Source organism: Lissotriton helveticus, chromosome 1_1, assembly GCF_964261635.1.
Source record: "Lissotriton helveticus chromosome 1_1, aLisHel1.1, whole genome shotgun sequence".
In the NCBI taxonomy this organism is placed as follows: domain Eukaryota; kingdom Metazoa; phylum Chordata; class Amphibia; order Caudata; family Salamandridae; genus Lissotriton; species Lissotriton helveticus.
In genome coordinates, this window is record NC_136057.1 from 1,286,185,987 (window position 1) to 1,286,211,875 (window position 25,889).

At 43.6% G+C, this 25,889-nt stretch overlaps 1 protein-coding gene across 1 annotated transcript in view; it reads right to left on the reverse strand.

Moving 5' to 3' along the window:
• Nucleotides 1-3,156: 3,156 nt before the first annotated feature.
• The window catches only part of SLC13A1 (solute carrier family 13 member 1), a 328,809-nt gene continuing 306,076 nt past the window's right edge, over nt 3,157-25,889 (reverse strand). Inside the window, exons 15-17 of the mRNA XM_078680827.1 lie at nt 5,660-5,797; nt 4,344-5,550; nt 3,157-3,988 (exon numbers count right to left, since the gene is read on the reverse strand). Of these exons, the coding sequence (XP_078536953.1) occupies nt 5,416-5,550; nt 5,660-5,797 (273 nt within the window). The 3' untranslated portion in view covers nt 3,157-3,988; nt 4,344-5,415. The remainder of the gene's footprint in view (nt 3,989-4,343; nt 5,551-5,659; nt 5,798-25,889) is intronic.

The following is a 25,889-nucleotide window of genomic DNA, read 5'->3' on the forward strand; positions in this document are numbered from 1 at the left end:
TTGACCAGCAAAGTAGTAAGTGATCGAAGGGTACTCACAGGGCGGTAAGGAATTCAGCTGTGGCCCTTGCAGATAACAGCGGTGGGGCGGCAGGCCGGGTTGGGAGTGATTCTGATGGATCATGACGAGGGAAACTTCATTATTTATTTAATTTTCCCTCAACATCGTCCCTCGAAATCCACCTTTACTCGGCCCCACCGCCCCACCGCTGTTACCTGCATGGTCCACGGCTGAAGGAATGATCAATTCTGAAATAAGGCACGATTTTGTGATAAGCTCTGCGGACAAGACAAGGTTTCTTTATTATAATCTTTTTTTTCAGTTGGGCAGTCAGCCCAATCTTTTCCTGCCAGGTCACTAGTGGGTGAAAATATCTTGCATCAAATATGATCCCTTGTGTCATATTTTCCTTAGCTAAATGACCAATAATGTATATGTACTTTGCATATGTGTCATCAACCCGGGACACAATGCAGCACTTAAAATGGGCATTTTCTGTGCATACTCAATAATCCACAAACAATATATGAATGCAAAATTGGGGCCTTCGTAGAATATTTTATGAAAGCTTTAGTCTCTGATGCCAGTGTGTGTCTCCCAAAAATGCTAAGAGCATCAAATGATTGTAATTTAAATAAAGACACTTAGAACGATATCACAAGTTTTATTCAATATACAAAGTTCAAATCTTAAAGAATATATCAAAAACATATTGAAAAAGTGGGGTGAATGGTTAAGTTGTGATGGTGCGCCAATTCTGCCCTGTAGATAGAATAGCTATGCAATTAACAAATGTAGAGAGTAATGTAACAGACAGTATACAAACTGTAATAATTGATGGGGTATTCACATATAAGGTTTACATAATTAGGGTATCAGGTATGTATAGCCATTGTAACTGAAACAAAATGAATGTATTCTATTTTTTAACAACCAGTATTTTGGCCTACATGTCATATTTAGAGGGCCTTCATCAGGACTAAAAAATTACAGAAGGTAGATGAACAGCAACAGTTATGAGATTATCAAATACTTTGTTTCTTAAGACTGACAAGGAACAAAAGTCTTCTAAAATGAGTTCAGCTGAAATTGGGCTAGTTTTCAGTGTTGATTAGCTAATGTGCGACCTATTATTTCTATAGCAAACCAGACATGTGTGAAGCATTTTCATGTAAAAAAAAGGCCTGAAGAAAGGGCCTGCTGGAGACCCGATTAGAATAGGGCATCTATCCCTAGGGAAAAATTATGCAGGACCTGAAATCACATCATCCAGTTAGCACCAACATTGACAAGCCCCCATCTTACGTAAATTAGGTTGCTCCAAGAACACCCAGCTCCGAACCCCCCCAAAAAATGAAATGACGGAATATTGTTTCATATTTGTCATGTAAATGGTTAAATATTGTGAGATGCTAAAACAGTGTGGTGGTGTTTGTGACATTTCATGTTCTCTGGTGCTTTTAATATTACAATAAATACATGCAATGTGAAACATCTCAAACATGCCAAAGTTTCAAGTGAAATCAGAAGGAGGGAGAGGAGGCCTTCCTGAAAGAACATTAAAAAACTAGATGCCTGATTTAGATCTTGGCGGACGGGTTACTCCGTCACAACAGTGATAGATATCCTGTCCGCCAAAATATAAATCTCATAGGATATAGTGGGATTTATACTTCGGCAGACGGGATATCTGTTCCCATTGTGACTGAGTTACCCATCTGCAATGATCTAAATCAATCTCTTTTTTTTAAATGTTTTTTTACAATAAACGTAATATGAGACTAAATATGTTGTAATGAGAAACAGCTAAAAGGTTGTTGGTGTCTTAGGGGAAGAAGTTAAATATTGATCACGCTATTTTTTTGTTATAAATTGAGGTTCATTGTTGTATATTATTTTAACATATTTATCATCTCAGGCAATAAAATGATGACCAATTTTCCATTGAAAAAGAACCAATTGTCAAGCACATTGCCAAGGGTTATTGTTTGTCAGGGGCCCTTAATTTGCTAATGTAAGCTTCAGTCCTCCTTTCTGCAACCTAACACCCTCTTGGATTTCACTTCGGGAAACCTACGAGAAGTCTGCTCCTCATGTTGCAAACAACTAAATTAAAACCTCCTCAAAATGTATAAAGCCCACCACTTCATTGTGTCTGTCACCGCACTGTGATCCCATTAAGAACTTTGATTTCGAAAAGCCTGCCATGACAGCGTCCATCTTGCAAATGCCCTGAGAGTCGCGGTGATGGCTCCGTTCCTGCTGAATTCAGTAAAACATCTGGCACCTGACACAAGATCTTGTCCAGGTAGGGATGACTCTCTCCCTCCTGTTCGTTGCTTGCCTGGGTCCAGCTGGGATCTAGGTTCTTGTTTTTCTGACTCATGAAACTCTTTGTTGAGGTTCTGCTTGTCACCATGCTGCCACACTAGACATAAGCCAGGGCTTTGTTTCACAGCACGCTAGGTCTGCATTGTGTTCTCACATTGATAAGTCACTCTGTCACACTACTGCCTTTACTTTCTCCTCCACTGTAGATTAACTTGGCCAAACTACTGGGTGGATTTCCACGACGGCAGTCTTCTAAGGATATTCCACTTGATGCCTTCAGCAAGGCCTACTGCTTAATGACTCATACTGTATTATCCACCTAGTATCTTGAACTATTTTCTTTTTTTGTAGTTTTCTAAAGCGCAAACTTGACTGGAAGTTATCAGAGCACATTACATGAGCACCAGTTCCATTACAGACAGATACATTCATGTTTAGGCACAGGGAGATTGTGATGTGCCCAGAATCATAGGATGCTTGAGCCAATACCGAGATTCGAACTTGGTTCCTCAGCTGCAAAGTCGCTCAAGCCGTTGAGCCACATCCTCTCCCTTTAGTCCAGCATCTGTGATATTTGGAAATCGATTTAAAGCTATCATTTTATCCCATCATTTACGCACATAATATATGCTCATAACTTATTTATGCTCATGAACTCTGCCTATGTTCTATTCTCTTTTTATGTGCCCATAATATAAGCTTGTAATGGTGTGGTACCAGAATATTCTGTCAGAATATTGTCTGACATAAATATTGTGCCCTAAATATTGTGTACAAGAACATCACCCCCTTGGAGTTAATGATAGAAATTCAACATCCAATGGCATGATCTTTTTAAAAATCATATTTAGAACATGATATATATGTCAAATGACATTTCTATAGCTGATATTTTAACATGCAATCGTTGCTGGAATCTTCAAGCTAAGGAATGTGTCAAAATGAACCCTTTTCTGGTCACTGTTTCAGCCACCATTGTCTTTTGGCTACATACCCTTCTATGGCTATGGGTTTATGTGCTATATAGGTTTACCAATCATGTACAAAACTATTTACAGACATTGTTCCCCCGCTAGGATATTGATGCTGGCTATCCCATGGGTTTGAACTTATTTCTGCAGCTGGGAACATTGTTTGGAGCTGCCACTGCCTCTGGCTGTCGCTCAGGTTCCTGCTACTAACTTAGTGTGTCTACTACAAACCTAAGGCCATATTATCAAGAACGGCGTTAGAATTATCGCCGGTTTAGCAGCAGAAAAATGCCCGCAAAGCGGCGGTATTAGGCTTCATAATATGCCCTAGAGAATTCCCATAGAAGCCCATGTTCACACCAAAACATGGACTTCTATTAGAATTCTCAAGGGCATATTGTCAAGCCCATTATTGCCACTTTCGCGGCAGTTTTCTGCCGCGAAACCGGCGATTATTTTTACCGCCGTTCTTGATAATATGCCCCCTAGTTTCTCTTTTCAACTCACGGTATGCCCCAGTATAGCCCAAATGGCTGCAGTGCTCATGGGCACCTTATCTGCAGCATATGCAGAGGACCCTCTATCAGAAATGTTCCTGCATGGGTTCCTATTCCTGAGAGTAGGATCTAATAACTCCTCACAGCAAAGCCTCCTTTTTGTGAGTGTGGTGCTAAATGTGTTATTAACTAGGAGAAGTGTGGCTCAGTGGTTAGAGGCGGCAGACCCGGAATCTGAGATCGACTGTGGACCAGGGTTCGATTCCCCGCCTCGGCGGGTCTCGGGCTCATAAATTCCACGGTCTCGACAATTCTCGCTCCGGTGCCTACTTGACTCACGGGGTCACACTCTGCGACTCTGGGCAATAGCTTGCTTAATCTCCACATCGGCCCCTCGCGGCGGGATGCCTGGCTTTCACCTTGTGGATACCCTGCCGGGGTTTCTCACAGGGGAATACCAGGACGGGTTCCCTAAGCAAGCGCGGAGATGCCCCAGGGTAAGTCCTGCGCTATATAAGTTTCATACATTTACATTTACATTTACATTAATTGTCAGAGAAAGAATCATACATAAGTGCTTCCTCGCCGCATCCTGGGAGACATGAAGCCACATTTTGATTTATTGCTAAATGATTTCTGTCATGTGACTTTAAAAGTGAAGCAAGACAATATTCCTCCATGTTTCCTTCCTTGTTATCTCCTTTAGATTTGCACCCTCATCACCCACCCAAGCCACTCCTCTCCAGCTATTACCAAAAGTTTCACTTGCTACCTTTACTTCAGTGTCCTTCTCCATTGGTACAGTTGTGGTTACTCTGGAACAGTTGTGGCTCAGTCAACCGTATTCCTTTCCCAGAAAATCCAAGTGTGTCTAACTTCTTAACCAATGCGCGGTTATCCTTGACCATGTTTAGTCTTCCACAAGTAGAGCAGCAGTCAGGATGAGCCCCTCTAGTGGCAGTGTGTGCCCACTGCAGGCATTGTCGGTGCTGCTGCCTTGTGTTTAAGAAGCTGGACTCTGGTATTTTTGTGCCGCCGTCAGTCCATACTCTGAAACAAACTCTCTTCAGTTCTCTTTTGGTAAAATGCCGAAGAATTAACATTTTAAAGCTGGAATATTTGAGACACAACTTCTGAGATCGCCTTGAAATCAAACAATACACTTAATAATAGATGAGACAATGTGGGAGAATCGTGTCTCTTTCATCATCTTATCTCTAAGTAACCTAACAGCAGGCAGGATTGAGTACTGACCCTGTGGGTATATACAAAGCCCTATTCCCGCACATCATTAAAAAGAAAGGCTTACTGTATTCCTTAATTCATTTCTCTGACCCTAACAAAAAGGGTCTAATTGTCAGTGCATTGGTAACTATCACTCTAAAACATACAAAGAGGGTAACTACCCTACAAAACTCTACTGCGAGGACAAGGGCCATGTTCTCACACTACTACCTTCTCAATGTCTCTTCTCACGCAGGAATGTTTAGAGGGACAGGGTCAACCATGAGGCATTCTCTTCAAAGTCTGTGCAGTTGTGGTGGCTGCTACAAAATTAGCCCCATAGCAGTCTACTCAAAGTCCCACTGCACTGCAGGTGGCGAGTCTCTTGACATCTATGGCGCTGTCACATTAAAGGATGGCGCCCATGAGGGGTACGTCTGCAGGTCGAACATAGGAACTGCCCAAGTACTCACACACAGCATCACTATGGCAATACCAAGAATGTTGATTCCCAGGCCAGCTTTCACCTAAGAAGCAGAATAAATGAAAGAATTAAAACAGAAACAACCCAGTGCTTTCAGTCATGCAATCCAATGGGTGGCAACTGCTTGAGGGGGCGCACTCAGGAAGACTCACCATGTCAATAACTTGCAAGTGGCCATATGCGAAGACAATGGCGTTCGGAGGATTGGCCACAGGCAGTAGGAAGGCAAACGACGTGGATATGGTCGTGGGTATGAGGATGTACAGGGGGTTCACGTGAATGGCCTCTGCCTGCAAAGCAAGGAGGGAACAGATATCAGCAGACATCTTAAGCAGCTAACTAAAAGTCAATATTTGCACCCATGAAACTTCTTGCGTTTTCAGTAGGCTATGCCAAAGTGGAATACAATGTGCTCCATTATCTTATATGTACTTGTGCAGATAGATAAACGCTACTTGCTGGATAGATATACGCATCTAAATCATTCAATTACTTAGAATTGTTTGGTAATTATATGACCAATTGAACGTATTCTATAAAAATTCTTATTGTTACTATAAATATTTTTATTGTAGCATATTTTAACAACACTGACAGCACGGAATTTCAGCACAAATCAGTTTTTCATATTTAGGGCGGGATTCTTAAAGCTTGTTTCAGTTCTGGACAGATTGAAAGAAGCATAGAAAAAGCCAATAGGCCTGCCTTTATTGAATGAAGACAGGGTGCAATATCACAGGCTGGTACTAGATGTCCCTGTTAAGTCAGCAGCACAAACGTGCAGTAGCACAAGCTGTTTTTAGATGTCACTCTTGCGTTGACATAATTGGGGTTCAATTCTACGGACTGGTTCTAGATGCTTAGGGTGAAGATGCACAAGTCGTTACTAGATGTCCCTGTTGAATCAACACCACAGGGGTGCAATACAGGCAGCTTGTGGATGTCACTGCGGATTTTGATCTTTACTTAATCAGCATAAAATCTAAAATATATTATAGTTATTATTAAATATAAAACACAAATAAACTTGCTTGCAAACAGTTAAGCTTAGACAATACACTTTTCTAAGACAGGCAAGGCAGACAAGGATTTTGGAGGACTAGATATTCCATCAAAATGTAATGGATATCCCGTCCACCATATTACAAGTGCATTATACCCTATGGATGTTGTAATACAGCAGCCACAATCTGTGTCACATTTTGATGAGTGTCCCTTCACCCAAAATTTAAATCAGGCTCCTAATTTTCATTTATAGTGCCCATCACATATGTTTATAAATCATGAAATGACAGATTACTTGCTTCAGATTACTCTCTTCCAATAATGTCGGGCCCTAAAGCTAAATGTTGGTTGATATCTTCAGTTTGTACTTCAAACAGTAGTCATCTCGGGGGTTTCTATTACGATCAATGGAAATCCCATTCTAAGGTGGCACCATCAGTTTCTTACAACTGAGAACCTACACATCTAACTACATGGAAAGACTACAGTGGGGGTACTGCATAGGCCCATATAACAATTAACAGTGAAGAATGACAACAATTGCATATACAACAATCGACCTAAATGACCAATGTGGCACATGCAATAGACAGAAAAATAAAACAAGCTCAAATTAAAAAGAAACCAGTCACTTCGACCTCAGGAATGAAGCAGGAGCCCAAGTAAAGTAATGGCACAGCTCATCAAGAAATTGAGATGGATATTAGGCCTTGGTGAAATTTAAATTATGCTGGTGTAATTTGCACAATTTTGGGAATTCTGCATTACACTTGTTACAAAAAAAATCCCAAAATGACTGCATTGAACCACTTTGCGTAATTACGCACCATTCATGTTAAAATGTACTGCACAATTCGCGGTACAAATTTACCACAAATTCACTGGAACAACAGGACATGAGTGGCTGTTGGTCATGGTGCTTTAGTTAAAATGCATCCTCATTCCAAAACTGGCACAGGATGCATTTTGAACTACAATACAGCACAAAATGACAGATTTGCATTTTGCATAACTATGCATAATATATAGTAATTTTGTTGTAGATTCACGTAATTACGCAAAAGCAAAATACGTAAATTATTCACACCAATAATGGGCATTCAGAACAAGACAGCTCTGTAGGTGTGAAATTCATATGGCAGTAGCTACAACAAATACAGAAATACAGTGTTAATTAATTATGACCCCTTCCTGCTTTAGGTAACCAGCACCACAACCCTCATGCAGAGCGTATGCACTAGTTAGTAGAATTTCCTTCCTTCCGCTGAAGTAGAGTTTATAATAAATTCTATCAAGTTTTTTTGGAGGAAGCTTTTGAAACCCTTCCAGGAAACTGACTAACCTAGCTAGAAGCCAGCTAAAATGGGAAGGTACATGTCACTCTCCTAGCATGGCTCTTGGGAGCTAAGGAGCAAATAAATACAAAATCAGGAGGCATGCACTCTCTGTTTTTGTAATTCTGGAGGACCAGTCTTTAAGTGGTCATACAGCATAAGGCTGACAGTCTAGTCCTTTATAACTATTGTTATTAGTAAATCAGAACCAGTGTGCAGGTAATAAGCACTCACATGTCTCCATGGAGTTGTATTTATCTCTGGACCAATGAAAATACCTGTGGGAAATAATGCCCGGTATCGGGATTACTATGCATTTTTACACTCTGCACCTTTACCGGCAAATTAATAGTCGAGACCTTAATGGGTAAAATGATAGACCAAACATTTAGCTGATCTCAATATGAGAGCAAAACCTCTGTCATCCTGGTTTATGGCAATGCATGAGGACAAAGCCACTGTCATAGGTGATGCACTACAGGAGCAAAAACAACATATTATGCTTGATCAAAATCAGAATGCTTTATTGTTGAAATTTGAAGTACTGCTGTACTCCAGTGGGAGCAACCATCAAGATACCACGTTATTTTGAACAATAATTTCTTTAAAACCACCAAACAGATTTACACCAAATCAAAAAAAGCAGCGTTTCTGAGTAATGATCTAGCTTTCTGTCAAATTTAGTGTAATTCTGTTCAGCCGTTTTTGATATATCACTTCCCAAATTTCCAATGGAAAGTTGCGTGGGAAAAAGATGTTTTGAGACCCCCTCTTTTTATGGCCCCTAAATGACGGACTACCACAAAACCTTACAGGATGTTGCTGAGGTGGATGAACTTTTCGGAGAAAGTTTTGTGAAGATTCGTCAAACGGTCGCCACTGGATTGTTATAATTAGATTTTTGTGATAATAATAGCTTTGGCACTGTTTGACAAATCTCCACACAACTTTCCAAAAAGGTGCTACTTGTTGACTAATTTGTACATGGAATGTTTTGGGATGATCCATCAAGCGGGGGCCAAGAAAACAGGGGTGTCCCAAAACACAAAATCCCCATGCATTTTCCATAGACTTCTTTAGGCATGCCTACAGTAAAAACTGCTGAATGGAATTACATCAAATTCGTCAGGAAGGTATATTGTGGTCCTATTACACCAAATTTGACAGGAAGGTAGGACTGAAGATTGTGCTTTTTTGTGATTTGGTGTAAATCCATTAGGGCAATTTTGAGAAAGTACAGTTGAAAAATATCAGTATAGATCGACGGTTGGGAGAGTTCCTCGATCCCAACTGTAAAAAAGTCAAGATTTATGATTGACCAGGGAGAATTTTTTCTCTTGGGCCATCTCTCTCCCATGGGAGCCGGAGTCCAGCAAGAGTACCCGCTCTGTTTGGCTGCCAGTAACATGAGGAAAATGTTGCTGGCGTCAATTACAGGACTAGTGGACTTAGTAAATAAAAAAAATATATAAGGGACAGGGTAGGGAACCCTGCCCCATAGGCCCCATGGGAGGGACCCACAGGAATTAGCACAATTTTGCAGCAATCCCGAAGGATTTTCGTCAGATCTAAAAATACAAAAAAACAAAATGGTGGCTGGGGTCTTAATCTTCAATTAAAGGCCCCAGGGACTTCACCCCTCCAGCTGCATTATTTTTTATGGAGAGGGGGCACACGGCCCCTCTCTTCAAGCCATTATAAGCCCCCTGGAGCCCACCCCCGGGCTTCATTCATTAAGGGGAGGGGGAGGCATGGCCCCCCTCATCTAGTTATGAAAGACCAAGGGAAGTATACTGATGTTTTAAATTTGCATAAAAGGGAAGGAGGTACTCTTGCCCACTCTCCCCAAGCCTTCAGACTCCCCAGAGACCCCTTCCCCTGGACCTAATTGATTAATAAAAGGGAGAGAGGGCCCCACCTCCCAAGCAGAGGCTGAAATGTTCAAAAAGAGGAGGGGGCAATACAGCCTTCCTCCCAAACTTTTAAAAGGCTTAGAGGACCCCATCCCTCAGGGGCGAGATTTACATATTAAGAGGAGGGGGGCCGCCGGGGCCAGCTCACTGACTGTGTCCCTTAGAGCATACCCCCGGGACACAGCAGTTTCCCTCCCTGCAAACTTGTGTTTGCTCCCACCATTTGAGATGGCATCAATGATGTCATAAATGATGTCATAGAACATGTCATGACTAATGTTATATGTGAGGTCATAAGCAGTGCATGGCGGGGCGGAAGTTATAGTTAATTCTGCCAACAATAACTGGTGAATTTCTGTGTTTTTTTTGTTCAAAATGGTAATGTTTTCACTGACATATTCACCTAAATATCACGTTTCTTTTATCTTTGTTTTTTTGGTTTTTGTTTTCTTCAGTGAATTATATATATTTATATATTATATGTTTTGACTGCACAATGCACTTTGTTTGCTGAAATGCTGTTACAGATGAAAAATAGAAAGGGATTTTTGGAAGCCTCTGCGTTGTGCCGCTTGAAGAAGGATTAGAGTTGTGAGGAGTTGGTTTGGGAAGGCGGATCATACACACAGACACACACACATATATATATATCGCATGAATTTATTGGGAATTGTTACGATTTTTATCTAGTACACCGGGTGGGATATTTCGATTAGGAAGGTGGCTTCACAATAAGCAGTGCCGCCTTTAACTGTGCATTTATGCAGTTAGAAATATAGAAATGTCCCTGTAATTTGTATATAGATTGTAAATTATTTGTAATACATTTTTTAATTGTGGTCACTGGCACTAATATCGCAAATCAGCATTCACGCTGTAAGAAATCGTTTGTATATGTTGTTTTTTCTAATGGAATCTGCATTCAAGCAGTAAAAATAACAAATCTAACACGTTAGTTATACACAGTGCCAGAGGGCTAATATGTCTTTTGGTTTTGTACAATGTTAAATGGTTTCGTAAAAGAAATACATTGTTACAACTTTGATGGCTTTGCTGTTTACGACCAATGTGGGTGATAGTACTTTGTCTATGTTCATGGCCAGTAATCATGTGACTCACAAAGGAGGTGGAACACTGAAGTAAAAAAAGTATATAAAAAAAGAGCTGACGCGGTACTCTGTGTGTGAACAAAAGCACTTTGATGCTCGAAACGCGTCGCCCGTGAAAGGTTAAAATAAATCTTACCTCGCCTGAAGCCGTGGGGTCCGTCTCTTCATTTCGCCGCTGTGGTGGAGGTTCTGAAGATTTCTGATATATATATATATATATATATATATATATATATATATATATATATATATATATATATATATATATATATATATATATATATATATATATATATATATATATATATATATATATATATTGTGTACCTCGAACGTCTTGAGCTTTGCCAGAGCACACAACATTGCTCCGACCATCCGGTCTGTTTCTTCATGCATGTCTGTTCGCTTCACCTGCTGTGCAAATTGCCTGACGCGTTTCGGGGTCGGAACCCCGTCTTCAGAGGCTGCAATAATGGCATTCAGAAGACGCTTTGTGATTTTAGACTCCTTTTATTAAACAAGCCCCTCAGTGGGCGTTGACTCAGTGCATCGTCATCTGGAGTGAGGCTGGGACTTGTAGTCCACAAAGCGCCGATTGTTTCACCCTTTAAGTAAGTCCGAATGTACATTAATTGTTCGTGCTTGTCGTTAAATACCTTAGTAGGTGGTGTCGCGTTGGGGCATGCTGCATAAATTGAGGAGCGCTGTGCCAATTAATCCCAACCAGTTTGGGACTGAAGCCTCGCATGCTGGATGTGCCTTTTCTCCAACAGGCGATGGTGCATCTGGCCACGGCCAGGTCGCCGTGTGAAATTTTGTACCTCGAACGCCTTGAGCTTTGCCAGAGCACACAACATTGCTCCGACCATCCGGTCTGTTTCTTCATGCATGTCTGTTCGCTTCACCTGCTGTGCAAATTGCCTGACGCGTTTCGGGGTCGGAACCCCGTCTTCAGAGGCTGCAATAATGGCATTCAGAAGACGCTTTGTGATTTTAGACTCCTTTTATTAAACAAGCCCCCCAGTGGGCGTTGACTCAGTGCATCGTCATCTGGAGTGAGGCTGGGACTTGTAGTCCACAAAGCGCCGATTGTTTCACCCTTTAAGTAAGTCCGAATGTACATTAATTGTTCGTGCTTGTCGTTAAATACCTTAGTAGGTGGTGTCGCGTTGGGGCATGCTGCATTAATTGAGGAGCGCTGTGCCAATTAATCCCAACCAGTTTGGGACTGAAGCCTCGCTTGCTGGATGTGCCTTTTCTCCAACAGGCGATGGTGCATCTGGCCACGGCCAGGCCGCCGTGTGAAATTTTGTACCTCGAACGCCTTGAGCTTTGCCAGAGCACACAACATTGCTCCGACCATCCGGTCTGTTTCTTCATGCATGTCTGTTCGCTTCACCTGCTGTGCAAATTGCCTGACGCGTTTCGGGGTCGGAACCCCGTCTTCAGAGGCTGCAATAATGGCATTCAGAAGACGCTTTGTGATTTTAGACTCCTTTTATTAAACAAGCCCCCCAGTGGGCGTTGACTCAGTGCATCGTCATCTGGAGTGAGGCTGGGACTTGTAGTCCACAAAGCGCCGATTGTTTCACCCTTTAAGTAAGTCCGAATGTACATTAATTGTTCGTGCTTGTCGTTAAATACCTTAGTAGGTGGTGTCGCGTTGGGGCATGCTGCATTAATTGAGGAGCGCTGTGCCAATTAATCCCAACCAGTTTGGGACTGAAGCCTCGCTTGCTGGATGTGCCTTTTCTCCAACAGGCGATGGTGCATCTGGCCACGGCCAGGCCGCCGTGTGAAATTTTGTACCTCGAACGCCTTGAGCTTTGCCAGAGCACACAACATTGCTCCGACCATCCGGTCTGTTTCTTCATGCATGTCTGTTCGCTTCACCTGCTGTGCAAATTGCCTGACGCGTTTCGGGGTCGGAACCCCGTCTTCAGAGGCTGCAATAATGGCATTCAGAAGACGCTTTGTGATTTTAGACTCCTTTTATTAAACAAGCCCCCCAGTGGGCGTTGACTCAGTGCATCGTCATCTGGAGTGAGGCTGGGACTTGTAGTCCACAAAGCGCCGATTGTTTCACCCTTTAAGTAAGTCTGAATGTACATTAATTGTTCGTGCTTGTCGTTAAATACCTTAGTAGGTGGTGTCGCGTTGGGGCATGCTGCATTAATTGAGGAGCGCTGTGCCAATTAATCCCAACCAGTTTGGGACTGAAGCCTCGCTTGCTGGATGTGCCTTTTCTCCAACAGGCGATGGTGCATCTGGCCACGGCCAGGCCGCCGTGTGAAATTTTGTACCTCGAACGCCTTGAGCTTTGCCAGAGCACACAACATTGCTCCGACCATCCGGTCTGTTTCTTCATGCATGTCTGTTCGCTTCACCTGCTGTGCAAATTGGAGTGAGGCTGGGACTTGTAGTCCACAAAGCGCCGATTGTTTCACCCTTTAAGTAAGTCCGAATGTACACTAATTGTTCGTGCTTGTTGTTAAATACCTTAGTAGGTGGTGTCGCGTTGGGGCATGCTGCATTAATTGAGGAGCGCTGTGCCAATTAATCCCAACCTCACTCCAGATGACGATGCACTGAGTCAACGCCCACTGGGGGGCTTGTTTAATAAAAGGAGTCTAAAATCACAAAGCGTCTTCTGAATGCCATTATTGCAGCCTCTGAAGACGGGGTTCCGACCCCGAAACGCGTCAGGCAATTTGCACAGCAGGTGAAGCGAATAGACATGCATGAAGAAACAGACCGGATGGTCGGAGCAATGTTGTGTGCTCTGGCAAAGCTCAAGGCGTTCGAGGTACAAAATTTCACACGGCGGCCTGGCCGTGGCCAGATGCACCATCGCCTGTTGGAGAAAAGGCACATCCAGCAAGCGAGGCTTCAGTCCCAAACTGGTTGGGATTAATTGGCACAGCGCTCCTCAATTAATGCAGCATGCCCCAACGCGACACCACCTACTAAGGTATTTAACGACAAGCACGAACAATTAATGTACATTCGGACTTACTTAAAGGGTGAAACAATCGGCGCTTTGTGGACTACAAGTCCCAGCCTCACTCCAGATGACGATGCACTGAGTCAACGCCCACTGGGGGGCTTGTTTAATAAAAGGAGTCTAAAATCACAAAGCGTCTTCTGAATGCCATTATTGCAGCCTCTGAAGACGGGGTTCCGACCCCGAAACACGTCAGGCAATTTGCACAGCAGGTGAAGCGAACAGACATGCATGAAGAAACAGACCGGATGGTCGGAGCAATGTTGTGTGCTCTGGCAAAGCTCAAGGCGTTCGAGGTACAAAATTTCACACGGCGGCCTGGCCGTGGCCAGATGCACCATCGCCTGTTGGAGAAAAGGCACATCCAGCAAGCGAGGCTTCAGTCCCAAACTGGTTGGGATTAATTGGCACAGCGCTCCTCAATTAATGCAGCATGCCCCAACGCGACACCACCTACTAAGGTATTTAACGACAAGCACGAACAATTAATGTACATTCGGACTTACTTAAAGGGTGAAACAATCGGCGCTTTGTGGACTACAAGTCCCAGCCTCACTCCAGATGACGATGCACTGAGTCAACGCCCACTGGGGGGCTTGTTTAATAAAAGGAGTCTAAAATCACAAAGCGTCTTCTGAATGCCATTATTGCAGCCTCTGAAGACGGGGTTCCGACCCCGAAACGCGTCAGGCAATTTGCACAGCAGGTGAAGCGAACAGACATGCATGAAGAAACAGACCGGATGGTCGGAGCAATGTTGTGTGCTCTGGCAAAGCTCAAGGCGTTCGAGGTACAAAATTTCACACGGCGGCCTGGCCGTGGCCAGATGCACCATCGCCTGTTGGAGAAAAGGCACATCCAGCAAGCGAGGCTTCAGTCCCAAACTGGTTGGGATTAATTGGCACAGCGCTCCTCAATTAATGCAGCATGCCCCAACGCGACACCACCTACTAAGGTATTTAACGACAAGCACGAACAATTAATGTACATTCGGACTTACTTAAAGGGTGAAACAATCGGCGCTTTGTGGACTACAAGTCCCAGCCTCACTCCAGATGACGATGCACTGAGTCAACGCCCACTGGGGGGCTTGTTTAATAAAAGGAGTCTAAAATCACAAAGCGTCTTCTGAATGCCAATATTGCAGCCTCTGAAGACGGGGTTCCGACCCCGAAACGCGTCAGGCAATTTGCACAGCAGGTGAAGCGAACAGACATGCATGAAGAAACAGACCGGATGGTCGGAGCAATGTTGTGTGCTCTGGCAAAGCTCAAGGCGTTCGAGGTACAAAATTTCACACGGCGGCCTGGCCGTGGCCAGATGCACCATCGCCTGTTGGAGAAAAGGCACATCCAGCAAGCGAGGCTTCAGTCCCAAACTGGTTGGGATTAATTGGCACAGCGCTCCTCAATTAATGCAGCATGCCCCAACGCGACACCACCTACTAAGGTATTTAACGACAAGCACAAACAATTAATGTACATTCGGACTTACTTAAAGGGTGAAACAATCGGCGCTTTGTGGACTACAAGTCCCAGCCTCACTCCAGATGACGATGCACTGAGTCAACGCCCACTGGGGGGCTTGTTTAATAAAAGGAGTCTAAAATCACAAAGCGTCTTCTGAATGCCATTATTGCAGCCTCTGAAGACGGGGTTCCGACCCCGAAACGCGTCAGGCAATTTGCACAGCAGGTGAAGCGAACAGACATGCATGAAGAAACAGACCGGATGGTCGGAGCAATGTTGTGTGCTCTGGCAAAGCTCAAGGCGTTCGAGGTACACAATATATATATATATATATATATATATATATATATATATATATGCGAAATCGGACCTCTTTCTGTGGATTGCGCAAGCAAAAAGGGCAGCGGGCTGCCGCCAAATATGGGACTTTGGTACGGACCCCAGCAGCATGAAAGGCTGACTGTTTGCGGACTATGGTGAAGCAAATGCAGCATACATCGCCCACTAACGAGTAGGAACAGAGAGACCCCTTCGCACTACATGTACCAGCATGCCCAAGCCCTAACCATCTAGACGTCCACCAGGGGGCATAAAAACTTTAAAACTTTGAAGGTGCGTTGTTAAGGCTCGTGATGTGATGGCTGTCCTCTGATGAAGGTCAATGTGACCGAAATATATTAGGAAAACGCCAGTGCAAAATAAAGCTTTTTCTTCACCATAATGGATGCCGCTCATACCTGTTCTAATGGAGCGAGGTTGGAAGTGATATATATATATATATATATATATATATATATATATATATATATATATATATATATATATATATATATATATATATATATATATATATATATATATATATATATATATATATATATATATTCACGCTCTTTGGGGAGTGTCCAAACAAGTAAGAAGCACTCGAACACCACAAATGCTTCCCCCAACAAGTCTCATGGACTATATGCCACCGAGGAAGGGAGATGCCCGAAACGCGTCCGGATGAAACAGCCCACGTTTACTGGCAAAAGCAAGTGTTTGAACCTGAATAAAGCTTGTTAGGGGAAGCATTTGTGGTGTTCGAGTGCTTCTTAGTTGTTTGGACACTCCCCAAAGAGCGTGAATATTTGAGCGGCTGTCCTGCCGCTGAGAAGCACCACTCAAGAGAAGGAGGCTATGGAGCCACATACAGCGGCTTCACTCTGGGACATCGCAAAAGGATGTTAACACGCTGCTTTCGCTGGGGCTCATTGAAGCTTAGAAATTGTTAAAATAGAGCACCATATCATAATGGACTACGCCTCCCATAAAGCAACGCATAGGATCATGCAGATCAGCCAATCCCCGGCATGCGATAACGGCTTAAATGGAGGCGGGACAATGTGGTGTCTCATGGACTGTATGCCGCCGAGGAAGGGAGATGCCCGAAACGCGTCCGGATGAAACAGCCCACGTTTACTGGCAAAAGCAAGTGTTTGAACCTGATTAAAGCTTGTTGGGGGAAGCATTTGTGGTGTTCGAGTGCTTCTTACTTGCTTGGACACTCCCCAAAAAGCTTGAATATATATATATATATATATATATATATGTGTATCCTTGTTTGTGTGTATGTCCATATATATACCATTTTAGTGCCACCTCCCCAGGGCACTAAAATGCAAATTTGGGGTCCGTTATGGCCCTGGGGACAGCCCCCCCCCCAGGGCCGGCTCCTGCAGTTTCCCGTGGGGGGTCATACCCGGAACACTGCTGTTTGCTATGGCAGGGCTGGAGTCTCGCATCTCCCGCCCTGCCATAACAAACTGTGGTTTGGATTTTGTAAGAGAGAGCAGGAAACCTGCTCTCTCTTCCAAAATCCAAACCCGATTGCTTTTCCACATGGGGAGCTGCATGTCAGCAGCTCCCCGTGTGGAAAAGCAATGCGGGCTCCCGCAGGAGGTGGGAAGCCAGCTGGGACGTGGAGGCATTGGGACTCCCCCCACGGTCCTCAACGAGTAAGCGCCAAAGGCCTACATTGCAGGGAGGTGGTCCAGGCCAAGCCCTTTTATACACCTCTCTGCAACGCAGCTCTGTGGCGGTTACTGGAGGTACCTAGTGGGCTAGTTGGACCCCAGGGACCCTCAGAATTCAAGGGGACTTTATCCCCCAACTTAAAATGTGCCACAGGGCGCGTTTGCACAGTGGTGAAGGGAGGGGTTGGGGCCTGAAGTGACATGTGTGCAAACACGCCCTGTGGCGCGTTTAAAGTTGGGGATCTAATTCCTCTTCAATCCTGAGGGTCCCATGGGGGCCAACTAGTCCCCCTGGTGCTTCCAGTAAGCGCCACTGTGCTGTGCTGCATTGCAGAGAGTTGTTCCAGGCCACACCCCTTTTTACACCTCTCTGCAATGCAGCTCTGTGACGCTTACTGGAGGTACCTAGTGCGCCAGTTGGACCCCAGGGACCCTCAGATTCAAGAGGACATAATCCCCACTCTTAAAACACGCCATGGGCGCGTTTGCATAGTGGTGAAGGGGGGGCGTGAGGTAACATGTGTGCAAACACACCCTGTGGCGCGTTTTAAGTTGGGGAATTCATTCCTTTTCAATCCTGAAGGTCATTTGGGGCCAAATAGCCCACCAGGTACCTCCAGTAAGTGCCGCTGCGCTGCGTTGCAGAGAGGTGGCACAGGCCATGCCCCTTTTTACACCTCTCTGCAACGCAGCTCTGTGGTGCTAACTGGAGGTACCTAGTGGGCTAGTTGGACCCCAAGGACCCTCAGGATTCAAGGGGACTTAATCCCCGTAATTAAAACGTGCCACGAGGTGCGTTTGCACAGTGGTGCAGGAAGGGGGCGGGCCTGAGGTGAAATGTGTGCAAACACACCCTTTGGCACGTTTTAAGGTGGGGAATTAATTCCTCTTCAATCCTGAGGGTCCCTGGCGGCCAACTAGCCCACCATGTACCTCCAGTTAACGCCACTGCGCTGCGTTGCAGAGAGGTGGTCCAGGCCATGCCCCTTTTTACACCTCTCTGCAATACAGCTCTATGGCGCTTACTGGAGGCACCTGGTGGGCTAGTTGGACCCCAGGGGCCTTCAGGATTTGAGGGGACTTAATCCCCCAACTTACAACATGCCAGGGGGAGCGTGTGCAGAGTGGTGGGAAAAGGGGGCATGGCCTTTGTCTACCTCTCACGAATCCCACTACGTGGGGCTTACTGGAGGTAGAAGGTAGGCTAGTGGGCCCCTAAAGGACCCCCAGCAGTGAAGAGGACTTCAATCCCCATCCAAGAGCACGCCAGGGAGCGCATTTGTAGAGTGGTGGGCATAGTGGGCGTGGCCTGGTACGAGTACTTACCAGTGCTGCTGTGTGGTACTGACTGGAGGTATTAGTTTGGGAAGTTGGCCCCCAAGGAAGTCCTTGGGGGCCAACTACCCCTCTTGTTACCTCCAGTAAGTCCCACACAATGGGACTGCTAAGATGTCTTCGGAGGCAATGGCCCCCTTTCTCTACCACTCTGCAAACATGCCTCGTGGCAGACTACGGGATGGGGGGTGAAGTCCAATTTAGTCCTGAGGGAGTTTGAGGGCCAAGAATTCCTCTTGGTACCTCCTGTAAGTCCTACACAGCGGAATTCCTGAGCGTTGGTTGGACACCCAGTGCCCGTTCACCACCAGCGGGCTGTGCTTCACACATGTCTTTTAAAATAACTACAACAACCATAGTGCTCGGCTGTTACACGCCCAATGGGGCTGGACTAATTTTTTTAAAAGACATGTGTGAAGTACAGCCCGCTGTTCATCTCATCACACACGCCATGCCAGTGAACAAGGTATTTCAACGAAACGCGTATGGCAATGAGTGGCGTTAATCCGCTGAGGAAGCATTTCCAGTTTGTCTGTTGTGAGCCGAATGAAGAAGGTGAAATCTTGACGTTGAGTGTGGTGTTTCCATATTGTGGGAGCAGTAGCAGTTGGGGGTATAATATATATATTTATATTCAATTCAATTGATCTTTATTCAATTATGCATCATAATCATAAAAGATAAAAACATAAAAGCTACATAAAAACCTTAAAAATCTCATTATACACAATCCAATAAACATTTTGGTACAGTTTAAAAATAACAAGCCAGCCTATCATACATGTAATTATAACTTAGGCATACATTATTTTGTTCCAAAATAAGGCTCCATTTAAGTAACCGTTGCGTAAAACCCCTTTCTTTTAAAAGTGGTAATAAATATTTTGTGCACAAAAATTCATAATATTTACAGAATAAAACCAGGGGCCGTATTACAATAAGTGCCCTGGGGGCGCAATGGGCGTTTGCGCCCACTTTGCATGCCCTTGGGGCACTTTGGGTATTACAGAAGGGGGCGCAGCCGCTTGTGCGTCCTCTTTTATAATATCGATAGAGCTGGCGCATTTAAAGCACCAGCGCTACCTTTAGAGCATGATCCCTCATGTGCATAGGGGCGTGCCCTATGCAAATGAGGGAATTCCTTTGACTCTGCGCCTACGTCATATTACAGACGGGGGCGCAGAGTCAAAGCAGCCCTCAGGAGGTGCACTGACAGTACGTCATCTAGAAGGTGGCACACTTTCAGTGTGCCTCCTGACAGCAGCCCTCTCCAGGGGATAACGGGGGTTCCATTGACCCCCACCGACATCCCTTTGCAGGAGGGGTGCAGGCACTGACTGCACCCGCCTGCAAGGGGATCTCTAAACCTCTTCAAAAGTGCAGAAGTGCTGTCTGCACTGTGAAAACACGGAGCAGCTGCTCCATGTTTTCAAATGAATGCGCTTCCCCCAGGGCAGTGCGAGATATGCCCTGGGGGCAGCGATAAATCAAAATAGGGTGCATTGTGATTGTTTACGCCCGATGCACCTTTTAAAAGTTGCGCCGGGTGCAAACAATCACAATGCATAATACAGCCCCAGTTGTATTATGGTTTGGGGGGTTTTTATCGACGGAGCCGCGGGCAGGGGCAGACACGGACAGGGATTCTCCTGCATTTTTTTGCTATTTAGCACAACACACCTCCCGTTTAAAAGACTCATGGTGCAAACAATACCTTTGGCAGCAAGTATACATTGATGATATCTACCATAATAAAAAATAGGCACACAATAGCTTCGGAAAGCCGAATTAAACTGATTATGTTTAAAATATTGATGTCCTTTGACATATAGTTGTGAGTAAGGTGGGGATTGTGCACCCCAGGCCTAAAGAAGATGCTTTGCATCGAAACATGTTGACGCACCAGCGAGGCGTTGTACTTTACTATACACATACACCTCGACACAAACCTTTTAACAGAGCCAGCGCGGAAGCAAATTAAAATTTATTAGACTTCACGCGCCAGGCCCTTTTTTAAATTTTTTCCACTATCTTCACTCCAAACCCACCACTCACTGAATAACCTAACCCCTTCGCACACCACACATAGTCATCAATTAAGTGCTCCCATGTATTCCGTTAGTTAGTAGCACGCCGCACCCCGTAGAGGGGTGCGAAGACCCCGATGATGAAGCATGACACCAAAAGTCCTTTTGGTGTGTGAGGGTATTAAAAGAACACTGAGTGCTCTCCACCACAGTGGGGACTACTCTACAAACACCCAGGTGTGGATTCTTTCTGTTTATAAAATTATGCTTGGGGCGAACAATCATCACAGGGGCAGATTAAAAGGGAGTGGGGATCAAACTGTCCCAGAGGGAAACAGCTCATTGTCCGGATAGAACCCAAACAAGACTTTGTGATCAATGATCTGTCCCTGGGATGTTTAACTTCTGTAAGATAAGTTTCAGTGGTGCCAGCAAAGGACTTCAGGAGCAAGTAAGATCTGCAGGAGTGTTTCTCCAATGCCATGATTTTCCTCTCATATTTAAATCTGTTTAAAATGGTTTTTTTAAAGAGGCCCTGGTCACCCTTGTTAAGAATATGTGGCCTAATAAAAATATCTATTTAATAGGTAGCATTTACACACCAATAGAGATCAGGACAACATTTTTGGTACACCAATTTAATTAGGATAACCTTTTAAGGAAGATAATAATATCACTTTGTAGCTCAAAGTGGTTAGAGATGAACAATATAATAACATGGGACAGTAACTGCACTACATGAGCAAAAACAACATATTATGCTTGTTCAAAATCAGAATGCTTTATTGTTGTAATTTGAAGTACTGCTGTACTCCAGTGGGAGCAACCATCAAGATACCACGTTATTTTGAACAATAATTTCTTTAAAACCACCAAACAGATTTACACCAAATCAAAAAAAGCAGCGTTTCTGAGTAATGATCTAGCTTTCTGTCAAATTTAGTGTAATTCTGTTCGGCCGTTTTTGATATATCACTTCCCAAATTTCCAATGGAAAGTTGCGTGGGAAAAAGATGTTTTGAGACCCCCTCTTTTTATGGCCCCTAAATGACGGACTACCACAAAACCTTACAGGATGTTGCTGAGGTGGATGAACTTTTCAGAGAAAGTTTTGTGAAGATTCGTCAAACGGTCGCCACTGGATTGTTATAATTAGATTTTTGTGATAATAATAGCTTTGGCACTGTTTGACAAATCTCCACACAACTTTCCAAAAAGGTGCTACTTGTTGACTAATTTGTACATGGAATGTTTTGGGATGATCCATCAAGCGGGGGCCAAGAAAACAGGGGTGTCCCAAAACACAAAATCCCCATGCATTTTCCATAGACTTCTTTAGGCATGCCTACAGTAAAAACTGCTGAATGGAATTACATCAAATTCGGCAGGAAGGTATATTGTGGTCCTATTACACCAAATTTGACAGGAAGGTAGGACTGAAGATTGTGCTTTTTTGTGATTTGGTGTAAATCCATTAGGGCAATTTTGAGAAAGTACAGTTGAAAAATATCTGTATAGATCGACGGTTGGGAGAGTTCCTCGATCCCAACTGTAAAAAAGTCAAGATTTATGATTGACCAGGGAGAATTTTTTCTCTTGGGCCATCTCTCTCCCATGGGAGCCGGAGTCCAGCAAGAGTACCCGCTCTGTTTGGCTGCCAGTAACATGAGGAAAATGTTGCTGGCGTCAATTACAGGACTAGTGGACTTAGTAAATAAAAAAAATATATAAGGGACAGGGTAGGGAACCCTGCCCCATAGGCCCCATGGGAGGGACCCACAGGAATTAGCACAATTTTGCAGCAATCCCGAAGGATTTTCGTCGGATCTAAAAATACAAAAAAACAAAATGGTGGCTGGGGTCTTAATCTTCAATTAAAGGCCCCAGGGACTTCACCCCTCCAGCTGCATTATTTTTTATGGAGAGGGGGCACACGGCCCCTCTCTTCAAGCCATTATAAGCCCCCTGGAGCCCACCCCCGGGCTTCATTCATTAAGGGGAGGGGGAGGCATGGCCCCCCTCATCTAGTTATGAAAGACCAAGGGAAGTATACTGATGTTTTAAATTTGCATAAAAGGGAAGGAGGTACTCTTGCCCACTCTCCCCAAGCCTTCAGACTCCCCAGAGACCCCTTCCCCTGGACCTAATTGATTAATAAAAGGGAGAGAGGGCCCCACCTCCCAAGCAGAGGCTGAAATGTTCAAAAAGAGGAGGGGGCAATACAGCCTTCCTCCCAAACTTTTAAAAGGCTTAGAGGACCCCATCCCTCAGGGGCGAGATTTACATATTAAGAGGAGGGGGGCCCCCGGGCCAGCTCACTGACTGTGTCCCTTAGAGCATACCCCCGGGACACAGCAGTTTCCCTCCCTGCAAACTTGTGTTTGCTCCCACCATTTGAGATGGCATCAATGATGTCATAAATGATGTCATAGAACATGTCATGACTAATGTTATATGTGAGGTCATAAGCAGTGCATGGCGGGGCGTAAGTTATAGTTAATTCTGCCAACAATAACTGGTGAATTTCTGTGTTTTTTTGGTTCAAAATGGTAATGTTTTCACTGACATATTCACCTAAATATCACGTTTCTTTTATCTTTGTTTTTTTGGTTTTTGTTTTCTTCAGTGAATTATATATATTTATATATTATATGTTTTTGACTGCACAATGCACTTTGTTTGCTGAAATGCTGTTACAGATGAAAAATAGAAAGGGATTTTTGGAAGCCTCTGCGTTGTGCCGCTTGAAGAAGGATTAGAGTTGTGAGGAGTTGGTTTGGGAAGGCGGATCATACACACAGACACACACACATATATATATATCGCATGAATTTATTGGGAATTGTTACGATTTTTATCTAGTACACCGGGTGGGATATTTCGATTAGGAAGGTGGCTTCACAATAAGCAGTGCCGCCTTTAACTGTGCATTTATGCAGTTAGAAATATAGAAATGTCCCTGTAATTTGTATATAGATTGTAAATTATTTGTAATTTTTTTTTAATTGTGGTCACTGGCACTAATATCGCAAATCAGCATTCACGCTGTAAGAAATCGTTTGTATATGTTGTTTTTTCTAATGGAATCTGCATTCAAGCAGTAAAAATAACAAATCTAACACCTTAGTTATACACAGTGCCAGAGGGCTAATATGTCTTTTGGTTTTGTACAATGTTAAATGGTTTCGTAAAAGAAATACATTGTTACAACTTTGATGGCTTTGCTGTTTACGACCAATGTGGGTGATAGTACTTTGTCTATGTTCATGGCCAGTAATCATGTGACTCACATAGGAGGTGGAACACTGAAGTAAAAAAAGTATATAAAAAAAGAGCTGACGCGGTACTCTGAGTGTGAACAAAAGCACTTTGATGCTCGAAACGCGTCGCCCGTGAAAGGTTAAAATAAATCTTACCTTGCCTGAAGCCGTGGGGTCCGTCTCTTCATTTCGCCGCTGTGGTGGAGGTTCTGAAGATTTCTGATATATATATATATATATATATATATATATATATATATATATGTGAAATCGGACCTCTTTCTGTGGATTGCGCAAGCAAAAAGGGCAGCGGGCTGCCGCCAAAGATGGGACTTTGGTACGGACCCCAGCAGCATGAAAGGCTGACTGTTTGCGGACTATGGTGAAGCAAATGCAGCATACATCGCCCACTAACGAGTAAGAACAGAGAGACCCCTTCGCACTACATGTACCAGCATGCCCAAGCCCTAACCATCTAGGCGTCCACCAGGGGGCATAAAAACTTTAAAACTTTGAAGGTGCGTTGTTAAGTCTCGTGATGTGATGGCTGTCCTCTGATGAAGGTCAATGTGACCGAAATATATTAGGAAAACGCCAGTGCAAAATAAAGCTTTTTCTTCACCATAATGGATGCCGCTCATACCTGTTCTAATGGAGCGAGGTTGGAAGTGATATATATATATATATATATATATATATATATATATATATATATATATATATATATATATATATATATATATTACCTACTGGCGGTCGCCAGTAGGTATATATAGTTAGGATTTTTTTCCTATGGGATTTTTGAAAATTCTATGTTGAATAACTTTGGCGTTTGAGGACGGAATTGGCTGACATTTTCTGGAAAATGGAACATTTTGTTTCTGAGCAGCCCCTAAAAATTTGGGGGGGTTTCGTCAAGTGGGGGCCGAGAAAAAAGGGGGGTCCCAAAACGTGTTTTTAACATTGAGTTTTCCATAGGGCGGTTGGACTCACTTTTAGCTCGAACGGCTGAATGGATTTCCACGAAACTTGGCAAAATTGTAGGGACTGGTAGCCCGATGTGCCTTTGCTATGTCTCAAGATATATGCTCCAGTGGTTTTTACGAAAATTAACTTTGAAAAATATATATTGGGCTACATTGGGCTATATATATGTTGGAGCCCAAATGTAGCCCAATGTAGCCCAATGAAGCCCAATGAAGCCCAATGTAGCCCAAAGATGGCCGCCAGAGACAAAAAAAACAAATGTAGCCCAAATATCAGCCAGATGTAGCCCAACTATAGCCCAGTGACAGAATGTCCCAGAGTGTTTTAAAGAACAACTAGAACGCTAACAGTCTTACTTATGACAAAAGTATGGCACACCTGAAGTCATCTTGATTGGAATAAAGTGGTAACACTTAATACATTTAATTTGAAAAGGAACAAAATAAGGGGTTTCATTTTGCCATAGAAATGTTATATATATATATATATATATATATATATATATATATATATATATATATATATATATATATATATATATATATATATATATATATATATATTCACTGAAAAAACCATAGGTTATAGACCATATATAGTTAGGAATTAGCATTTAAAAAACCTTACTTTACTCACACAAAACCATTGAAATTCCATATATAGTTAGTTGTACTAACTATATATCGCGCACCCGCAATCCACTGCTGATCATGTCACATATTACATCATTCATGACATGGTCAGTGACATCACTGATGACATCACTGATGACATCTCAAATGACACCACTGATGACATCACTGATGACATCTCAAATGACATCACTGATGACATCACTGATGACAACATCCAGTGACTGTATGTTTCTGTAAAGTTAAAATGTGTCTTACATATTAAAGAATGAGTGGATGTAGAAGTGTCTGA